At 40.3% G+C, this 11484-nt stretch overlaps 1 protein-coding gene across 12 annotated transcripts in view; it reads right to left on the bottom strand.

Moving 5' to 3' along the window:
• The window catches only part of LOC133403748 (membrane-associated guanylate kinase, WW and PDZ domain-containing protein 1-like), a 126536-nt gene that overhangs the window by 91311 nt on the left and 23741 nt on the right, over window positions 1-11484 (bottom strand). For all 12 annotated transcript variants that reach the window (XM_061678944.1, XM_061678960.1, XM_061678952.1 and 9 more), the window contains exon 2: window positions 9401-9517. In XM_061678944.1, coding sequence (XP_061534928.1) covers window positions 9401-9517 — 117 coding nt within the window. The remainder of the gene's footprint in view (window positions 1-9400; window positions 9518-11484) is intronic.

Raw genomic sequence — 11484 nt, 5'->3', positions numbered from 1 at the left:
AGACAAGCATCACTCCTACAACTAGAAGCCATTTCTAGATTTTTGTGCACCATGGGACAAGAAATTTCAAACTTGCAATTGAGCTACTCCGACCCAAATATCCACTAAAACAGTGAAATGCTGGTCTTCGGAAAAACGGTTTGTTATATGATCACACTGTGCCAAACCCAAACAACAGTTACAACAGTTGTTGTGTACGTACTCTTTGAGGTGTTTCGAAGGCTGCTTACACTGCATGATTCAAGGGACAAAATTAAAACATTTCTGCTTGTAAGTGACACAATTTGTGCGGTGTAAAGATGTTACCTTATTCAGCTACATGTGATGGAGGAATAACAACAGACAAGTCATAATAATACAGCCACAACCATCACAATATTAATCATAGTGTAAAATGTATACTCTCTGCTCAATTATCTTTCTAAAGCAAATTTTAGGATACAGCACTTGTAATGGATCACATTACAATGTGCAATTGGTCATAATGTTGTGGCTGGTTGGTATATTTTGGATTCAAGTGGTACTTTATGTTGCATTTTTGCATCCTGTCTCTGCTAGGTCAAGTGTTCTTCAAAAGGAGATGAAGACAAGAGATGCAGAGCCACATTGCAGGAACTACTAATTTAATTAGAGCCCACTCCTTACGAACTGTTCCATTTCAGTCCGTTATCTAGTTTGATATCAATACGTGTCACTGTCAGCTTCGGGCATTATCAATAGGTTGCCTCAAATGTTGTGTTATGTTATACTTGCATATCCATTAATTTACAAGCCGAATAATTGTTTGTTGTTCTGCAAAGGCTGGTTGAAGATCAGAGAAAGCGCACATGAAGAAATTAATTGTTTTCTCCTTTCAGAAATGTGACGAGGCAGTAAAACGCCAAGTTGCAAAACCACACAAAACAAAAAATAGTAACCCACTGTATGCAGCAACTATGACAACATGTCAATAAACAAAGGTCTTCATCACTTATCATTACTGTAATAATAACAAAAGAAATATATACATTTCATGAAAATATAACCTCATTCATTCACAGTTCATCACAAGATCAGGAAAAGAAAGCCTCACAGTGTCAGACCCACATGCCCAAACATGAAGGCTGAGTAGCCTCTATATTGAAGGAAAAAAACAAGACTCTCACACACAGATTATTTTTACAAAGGCAAAAATGGCATAAAATACAATCTTTGTTCACTGTGTCATCCCTTGACACAGAAAACATTGTCAACATCATCACACGGGTCTAACACAAATTAACATGGCAGCTCCACAGTCCATGTAAATACTAAGGAATCTTAGTACCGTACTGTATACTAAAGAAATTCTAACAACAAGAAATACTTTTACAACATACATATAACTCAGTCAATCAGTCAAAGTGTTCCGTTTCCCTCCTTGCACAAGAAAACACTCACCTTTATCAATGTGTTTTAATGAGATCGGATCAATTGTGGCACAAGATAGTGGCTCATCCATCAGAGACAGATCAATCTAAACTGACCTGACTGACTGCCAGCATTTAGTGAATTTTTTCCACAGAACAGAATTGGCATGGAAATGTGAATGATGCGCATTTCAATTTGAAGAATAAGAATGATTACTTTGATTTTCATTGTACATTCATTAAACCTAGTGATTGTCCCATCATTACGCCTGCACAATCTGGTGAAATCCAATACAATTATGCTTTTAACAAGAATAACAATGCTAACTATTGATTGCATATCAGATATTATTTTAATTTATATTACTATGATTGGAGTTTGCAATGGAGCAGAAATGCACTGCATCTCGAGAGCTGCTTCCAATATTGTAGTTACCTCATTTAAAATACACTAGATTATGTCTCTAATATTAGTATTACCTTTTGATTATCCTCAGGGCTTCATCAGCACAACTGATGAAGCCTGCTTGGATGAGAGGCGAAACGTCTTCTAAGACAAACAGAACAGTCCAGTTGCGATCGATTCAATGCCCTGAGAATGAATTGACCTGGATGAATGGGAATATTCAAAGGCAGCTTTTGATGATTTGGTTCAGTTCTACACTGCCGAGTACAAGCACAATAATAAACATCATGCTCAATGAATACCTCTCTGAGGAGTTTAGCTACTCCTCTTGTATTAACTCTCACTAAATTTTGATGGTGTCAAGTGAATGAAGAAGTGAATGTAAAGGCCAGCTCAGAGAACACAATGACCTAAAGTTTTCTGTCATTTTCCATCCTTTTATTTTATGTGACATATGTACTTTTGGCCCGATGAGGAAAATATCAAGCCTGAGTGTGTGAAAAGCAGGCAAACAGAAGCTGGGGCCACTCATCCGTTGCAAGAATGAATGACCATCATTAGCATGAAGCTCCCCAACAGCACCCTGCAATGCAGCGACACACACAATGGCGAGTGCCATGCTTCCCCCTGCCGTTCCCTCAGAGAAGCCCTTTTGTTTGGGCAGCATCTGGACGTGACCTCCATGCATTTGAATCTGCTAAGCCCCCCCCCCCCCCCCCCCCCCCCATCCAGTCAATTCCCTCTCAGCTAGCTCCACTTCTCTTTCGTCTCCAATTCCTAACCTTCTCTCAAAAACTCGACAGCTTCCCCTGCCTCCACTCTCCTACACCACGTCCGTTCGTCACACACATATACCCCCTCTTCTTTGAGTGGAGGAACCATGCCTTGCTTACTGAAAAGACGCTCTGTGTACTTGTGGGCCTCGTACAAAGCCCGCAGGGTGAATTTGAAAACCAAGGAGGTAAATGCACCCGGGCTACTGGCCATCTGTCCCCTTGGGTTGGCCATGCCTGCCCCAAGTGTGCCTGCCCCCCTCTTTCCCTCATATGAATCCCACCCCTGCCCTCCACCTTCCCTGATTCCCTTAGCCTATATGCACAGCATCCACCACAAACACAAACAGTCTCCGCCATGCATATATCTCAGACTTCGCCATACAGATGGTGGATGGCGAGTGTAGGGAAGGCGAGAATGAGGTACTGCCACTTGCCTGCGTACAGACAGGATGTAAGTCAAGATGTAATCCGTTTCTTTGTAGGGACGGCAAACAGAAAAAAACTGACTCCGACGTTCATTTCCCTGAGATCGGCAGTTGAGTGGAAAACAAGAAAGCGAGGAATTGAAGGACAGAGAGAAGGGGGGATATAGAAAGGGAGCAAGAAGGAGAGAGGGAGAAAGAGATAGAGGATGGACAGAGACGGTGGTAACAGCTAGAGTGTGAAAGAAGAAGGCAGCAGCCACCACCAAGCCACAGGGACGCTGCCACTCAGGAGGGGGACTAAAAGTCGAAGAGAGGACTGATATGAGAGCGAGAGCGAGAGAGAGAGAGAGAGAGAGAGAGAGAGAGAGAGAGAGAGAGAGAGAGAGAGAGTCATGCACTGAGAAGGGGAGAGATATCAGATGGGGGAGGGAGGAGGATTGGCTGGCTCCGTATAGGCTCAAACGGTGGAATAACGCGGAGCTAACCCTCATTCTCGAGCAGCAGCTGTAGACGTGAGCAAGAAATGAATCCCGTGAGACAGTGACTTCTCTTTCAATTGTGACATTTGCAGCACATGATAACAATGGCCATCTGCTGTAGTAGGAGGTATAGGAGGGAGAAGGTAGGTGTCTGTGTGTGGGGGCACCTCATGTGCCCTTGCATATAAATACAACTGCCACAAAATAATGTGGAAAAAGAAAAGAAAAGGACGCCACCTCGGCCAGTGGTCGAGGGAAAGGCACCTGTTCAAGTCAAACATGGGGGGGGGGGGCAGTCGGTCGGGGGAGGAGAGGCAGCACATGTGCTCAGAAGAGGGGGAACAGACAAGGGTGTGGAGATAAAGGAAAGTGAGGGCTTGAGAAGTGTGGCCTTTATTTGACTGCATTTGTCATTCCACCTCAACATGCCGTGGAAATATTTGCATGTGTGAGAAAGTCAGAGAGAAAACCAACATCGGCTGAGATAGCAGGCCATTCAAGAGAGCGGGAGGGACAGAAAGAAAGAATGGACAGGAGGGGGGACATTATAAGCAGCACAAACGATACAGTGGAACCTCCAAATTCAAACACTCCTAAAGCCACGCATTCCAGGAAATGGCCCCAAATTGGGGGAAAATATAACCCCTCTAAATGTTGACTTTAAAGTCGACAAAAACTGTGAGTTTTACAGTTGTGTGTGACCCCAATTTGGAACACTGACTGCAAAACCAAACCTGTCTTGAACATTCATTTGAAACATGGTCTGCCTTGAAACCCGAATTTGGAACCTAACCCAGGCTAAAAAGTCTAATTTGGAACCCTAACCCATTGAAATCCTATTTTGAAATTCTAATCCTTTCATTCACATGAGTAAGTAGTAAGACTGTATTTCAGTGCCTGGACAATGTTGGTTACAGTTTTCCTCAGGCGCTTTGGTACATTTCTTAAAACATACTCTACATTTGCATAATGGTAAGTGCATTTCTCAAAACAAATCGTACAATTACCAAAACACTATGGATTACTTGCAAAAGCCAGTCTCTTGATCAAAATCCTTAGTTCATCTCTCAAAAGCTCCCCACACTTTCCTATTCACTGTTACTGTTCATTTTTCCTGCCATATATGAATTATTGTGTGGAAATATGGGGCTACACTTATAAAACCAACACTCAGCCAATCCTTATGCTACGAAAAAACTTAATGAGAATTATTAATCGAGCTGGCGACATGGACCCAACCAATCCACTAAATATCAACTTAAATACACTCAACCTTTGCAACATAGTTGAATTCAAAAACAACCAGCTAATGTACAATACACAACAATTTACTTTGCCACACACAGTATTCAGAAGATGTTCGAAACAAGAGACAGTTGCTACAATATCAGGGGAAAAAGACCAACAATTTTAGAATAAGTCTCTGAATTTATTCTTTTTAATAACGTTGTTACACTGACGCGAATTAATAATAAATACAACATTTCTTACCACTAATGTGACTTCTGGTGCTGCATGGTTTTGCTGATGGCTTTGTATTCTGGATGATGTGTGGCGAGTTTAAATTTCATCCAGGTGTTGAGGCTTCCATCCATTAAATGTAATCGTAGATTGGTCTTGATTTTTTTTAGACGTGAGAACGACTGCTTACATGCATATATAGCGCCAAACAAATTTAATATAGCAATACTCACACACTGTAGTTTGGCATGTGACAGGAAGGGTGTTCCAAATTTTGACAATGAGTTGGTCTGCAGGTTGAAGTCTTCATTTTTTTCCACTTTGTTTGTGTTTGCTAACCAGCTCTGCTTGCTGTTGTACAAGTCAATGTAGAATGGAGTGAAAAGTTAGGATGGGTCTATTTTTATTTTCATGAAGAAGTGCTACAAATCTTCTGCATTTCCCCAAAATATAGCACACGGAGCAGTATCAGTACACACCGAAATAAGTTCATCCATCTGTATTTTTTTATTTTATTTTATTTTTGTTAACAAACTCAATTTAAGCCTTGTATAAATCATCCCCGCTTGTTCACCCCTTTCATTAGCAAAACAGCAAGACTTTCCTCACACAGTGCGTCACTGGCGGGATACCTTGCAATCATGCTGAACTGCGATAAATGGATTACGTCTGTCGACTCATCCAAAGCGGAGTATGGCGCTGCATTTATGTCCTTTACTTGTTTCCTCCACTTGATTTTCCATCATGATGGTACAATCATGAACAGTTCTTGCTGACACAGGCATGTTTTTTATTTGTTTGATTTTCCTAACTTTATCCGAAAAGTCGTCAAAGGTTCAATGGCCACATCATCTATGAATGGCTTTCCTTTCTTCACTATTGCTAAAGAACCAGCAAAGCTAGCCGAATTCCTGTCACCTTGTTGGGTCCATACATGGAGTTGCTGCTGAATAGCTTGCACTCTCCACAGTAGCTCTTGGCATGCCTCCTTCCTGCTGTCCCCTGCTGGATATTTCGATGCACATGTAGCTGCTTTATCTTTGACCGTTTCATCAATGAAATTTTATCATTGCATATTAGACACACCACAGAACCTGCTCTCTGTGCAAAGGCGAATTCCTATGTCCATTTGCGCTGAAATCTACAGTACTCTTCACCTTTATCTCTTTGACCATCTTCTTTGTCATAAGCTACCTATTTGATTAAAAGGAGGGAAGTTTACTTCTTGACCTCACAACAACCTGGGTAGGCTACCGCATAAAAATAGTCTGACCTTGTACCCAGAAGGACAGCTGACATTGGCTCCAGCCACCCGCATTGCAGTAGTAAATGGATGGATGGATTAAAATGCATGAGGATGTTTGATATGTTAAAAGTAATTTTTAACACTGTGGTTTCTGTAATGTTTAAAATGTCAGCGGAATTATTCATTATTTGTTGTATTAAGAATTGTCGGCAAAGATTTATCTGCGAGCCTGATGCAGTCTTCAAAAGCGCCATGTGTGGCTCACGAGCCAGAGGTTCCTGAGCCCTACGGTATCCGATTAGCTTCCTATATTATTAGTATTATATATTAAATATAATATATATAATATACACATTTTTGGGGTAAATAACCTTGTTCCATTTAACGCAATCGATTTTATTTTTATACATTTATAATATTTGGCATCTCAGTAAACGTCTGCAATACGTTTTGAATTTACAGTAAAAGTACTTATTTCTCAAAAAATGAGTAGATACTTCTCTGCCTTTCTCCATTTCATGAGCAGAAAATAGCTAATGTTAGCCATGCTAGTTAGCCGTGCTAGTTACTTAGTTATCTGCCATGGAAGTGAGTCTAAAATATTTATTTAATCACTTGTAGACATGCTAACTGTTGTTGCTGGTTGCAAGTGTCCATTTCAAGGCAGCTTTATATTAATATCTTAACAGTACCTTGAATTTGTTGACAAATGAAGGGTGCCGCTCTTGTGACTGTTATATCCTATTGGAAGTATTGACTCCTCGAACAGCCACTCTTCGTAAGCACATATTGCATATACTTCCTGTACCAAGCAACGGTTCCCATAAAATTCCCAAAAGAGCGGACTTCTTCGACAAGTGGACAAGTCATGGGGCTCACTAACTGCTTGCACCAACAGCAGGGGAGAGCGAGAGGTTGTGTCACTTAGTCTGCAAGAATGACTCAAAAAACAAAACAAAGCAAAAAAAAAACAAATAGCTCACACCGCTGATGGAAAGTTTTAAAAAAACATGGTATTCCTTGAAATCAGTAAGTGGTCCATGCCAAGTTAAGAATGAAAGTTGATAATGTTCACGTTTGATTGACGCAATCACAGTGGTAGTAAATGAACATGGATTATCATGGCTGTATTTTACAGAAGTGTAGAACAACACTGTGTCCTAATCAGAGCCATTTCAGTATTTTGGATACCTCGTTTAGAGGGAATCACGATGTGTGTAAAAAAAAAAGTCAGCCATGAGTTGTCCTGCCACAACTCTCACCTCTCTTGTGCACTGAACGAAACCGATGTTGCATGATTTTCTTTCCCGTAGTTCGTAGTAATAACGTTTGTGACACTGGTCCTGGAGCTTTTCTGACACAACCCTAGTTGAGATAGATTGTATTTTATTCTAATTTCCAATGTAACCATTTGTTTGTTGTGTGCAACAAGAAAACAATCCAATCTGCCATTACTTTTTTTCCAAATGTGGGTATGCATTGCTAATTTCTCATACTAAATGACAATAATACAATGAAGAATAGTATAGATACCAATGCAAATCACAATTTATTTATATTAGTATTTGCCTTTTGAGTTCAATTTGAATGTCAAAGTCTACCTTCTTTGTGCCACAGAGGCCTTTTCATCATCCTCGATCTTTGTAAGAGCCCGGCATGTTCACCACATAATCAGGCAGGAATCTATTTTCAATAAATCGGAACATCATAATCCTCAGCATGGCAAAAGAGGAGGATTTGCCGGTCACATGGCAGGCCAAGAGAAAGAGAGAGCAGGAGAGCGAGAAAATTAGAGAGGAAGCGAAAGAGACTGAGCCCGACAGACAGAGACAGAGAAAGAGAGAGACAGAGAGAGAATCAGAGGGCCAGAGAAAGTGTAGAAGGACAGAATGTGAACTCCAGCCAGAATTTACAGAATTTAGAATTTACATGTACCTTAACATACTGTACATATTCAAACACACACACACACACACATCTAAACTTCAATCAAAAAATAGAAAACAAGAGGAAAGTGGCATTGAGATAATACTTGACTGATAAAATCATGGCCATGAACTACATACACAATTACCCCCAGACAGTCACACCATATTACTGATTGCGCCACTGTGCTTCTCTATTGACACACTTAAGACACTTTAAGCCTGGAGCCTGGTGGTCATCTCAAATTAAAAAATAGGTTTTGCAACACAAACACTTTGAGTTTGACGTTTGACGCTGGAGGTAGCAGAGATGGTTCATAATGTTATACCATCCATGAAAGGAAAACAAGCTAGAATTTATTCTGGGGGAAACAAAACCACATGAGGAGGAATAATAGATGAGACAAACAAGATAGCAGCCTAAGAAAGTGGGTCGACGGGGTAAAGATAATGAAATGATGCTCAAGACTGCTTTGGGGACAAAAATCGATTGGCAGATGTTCTGGTTTCAGAATACCACATTATGTCATCATGTTACATCAATCAGGTGAAACAACATTTTACTATAGAGAACTTGCATTTGATACAAAAGAGCAAATGATAAACAACATTTTATGGACAGATGGAACAAAAATAGAACTTTTTGGCAATGGTCCCTAATGGTGTGGGGCTGCTTTGCGAAATCTGGTACTGGAGGCTTTGACTGTATCACAGGTATCATGAAATATCTTACCCAGTGTAAGAAAATTTGGCTTGATGTGAAGTCCTCCATCAAGACAAAGACCCAAAGCACACTTCCAAAAGCACACAGGAATAGTCGAAAAGGAAAAAAATTGACTGTTGACAGCAATGAATCCTGATCTCAATCCAATTGAAAATCTTTGGGGGGAGCTGAAATCTGTCATTGGGGAAAAGAACCCTGCAAATGTTCAAGAGCTTGAACAAATTGCAAAGGAAGAGTGGGAGAAAATACCACCTGAGAAGTGCAAAAGCTTATAGATGGATATAAGAAACATTTGGAGGCTGTCATTGGTGCCAAAGAGTGTGCAACAAAATATTAAGGAAGGGTGCCAATATTGCTGCACATACTGTTTTCAGTTTTGCTTTGTTTTTTCTTTGAAATTACAACTTCCAAGTTTAAAACTTTGTTAAATTACTTTGGACCTCCAGTTAAAAGATCCTGATGATATAAGTTTGGTATATTTCCATTTATTTCTGAAGATATTATACAGGTTATGCAAATAGTGAATGAGTGCTAATAATGGTGAGCAGGACTGTATATAATCTTACTCACAAGGCACAGCATGGCGATACAGATTGGCCCGGATGGTCTTCTGCAGCTCATGGTCAGGGGAAGCCTTTTGGAACCTCAGACTCAGGTAGTGCTTCAGCTCTTTGTTGAGCTTGTTACCTTGAAAAACCAGACACACACCAAGTTAGTATAGCTCACACAGACAAACAACAAATTAATCAAAGATTGAGTTTTACAGTATTGTATTCAGTTTATTTTTTCCGAAACTACCTGACAAAGACTGGGTAATTGGGATACTTTCTTCTATTACAAAACAGTAATGACAATAGAGCGGCCAAGAAACCCACTCGATAAAAAACTGGGTTTTTCTAATAAAATGGCTGGATACTTTAAGTACACAGAGATGAATGCTTGTAGTAATTGATTAAAAGATTCTCTGTGTGGGTACTACTATACAAGAACCTCTCATTGGCTGGATTTACTAGGCCTTCTCTGTATCTATCCTATGACAGGTGACCATGATGCTGGCCAAGTCAGAATACGACGCAGCCACTCACAATGGAGCCAGATGGTCAGGGCTTGCTCTCACGCCAGGGTCTCATTTAGGACCATTTAATGATCTCTAAATTCATCATCCAAGTCTGGGGGAGCTGGCAAGCCCTTTTTGGAGGATGGTGCCATATCCTCATGTTGGCCTTCCATTGAAGGGAGAGATTTTATTCTGGCTCTGTGCTTCTGGACAGCAGCTAAAATGAACGGGAAGTAATATACAGTAGCCAGGTACACTGAGCCATGAGCCAAAACTTTATATAGGCGGTAATTGAAGGAAATAACACAACCTTACAAAAACGTCCTCATGGCAAATAAATATGAATGGGAGTGTCTTATAAGACATACTAGACACAACTTTGAATGCAAATGGCCCATATGGAATAAGATTTTGAAACTGTGATGCGATTAGTCCAAACACATTGGCATTTCTTATGATAATAATATAATAATAATAACAGTAGGAAATTGTCGGAGATGGATTTGTCAAGATTAAATCCTGTGGGGCTATAAGTAGACATTCATCCTTCATCAGTTAGAGAGACCACCAACACTAAAAGTCAGGGAGTAAATCAAATTGAAACTAGTGAGTGCGCAAAGACAGTTAATAAAAAAAAAAAAAAAAAAAATGCACACAAACAAAGCTCTTTCCACTAGAAAAACAAAAACATCAGTTGGTCGTCGACAATGCTGTATTTTTCCGTTCTCGCTACACAAACACACACACACATGCACGACTGTGTAGCTCACTGCAAGCAAAGCACAGTCAGGTAATTGTTACCTAGCAACCAGCCAGGGCTGACGGGCATCATTATGGTCTCTGCTAGGCAAGCAGCAGTAGATTGTAAAGAAACACACACACACTTAATATGCAAGTCTGTTTTTTACAGTGTGTAATGTTTTCCCTTGTCATAGAAACAAGATGTAATCAAAATAAACTATGATTATTTCACGTTTGTATCGTGCATTATGTCAATTTTGCTGGCTCACACATTTTCCCTGAGACAAGGACCTCTGTCAGGAACAACCATTTCCTGTAGGGATGCACAGCGAGTGTCACGCTCCATCAGTGAGAGAGTCATCAAATATTTAATATTTATGAGGATTAACGCCACGTGGATCACAGATTACACATGCACATGCACACATACACATACATAGACGAGTGGGCATGTGTGGAGCTTTTACCCCTCTTCAGGTCTCAGTGGAAGTGAGGCATCACAGTGCATGATGTTTGAAATTTTTTACCCCAGTGTAGCACGATATTTGGCAAACAACAGGGTAATGAATGTAAAAAGGAGCTACAGTAATGTACAGTGGATATAAATAGTCTACACCCCCATTCAAATGCCAGGTTTCTGTGATTTAAAAATGAGACCAAGATAAGTCATCCACAATTAATGTCACTTACAACCTGAAGCACTGAATTGGAAAAATATATTTTATCGATTGGAAGTAAACAATAAACTGAGATATTGTGGTTGCACATGTCTGCACACCCTCTTATAAATGGGAATGCGGCTGTGGTCAGAACTAACCAAACACATTCAAACTCATGTTAAATGGGAGTCAGCACA

This window comes from Phycodurus eques, chromosome 1 (genome assembly GCF_024500275.1).
Source record: "Phycodurus eques isolate BA_2022a chromosome 1, UOR_Pequ_1.1, whole genome shotgun sequence".
NCBI classification, from domain to species: domain Eukaryota; kingdom Metazoa; phylum Chordata; class Actinopteri; order Syngnathiformes; family Syngnathidae; genus Phycodurus; species Phycodurus eques.
This window is presented reverse-complemented; position numbering and strand designations above follow the sequence as displayed.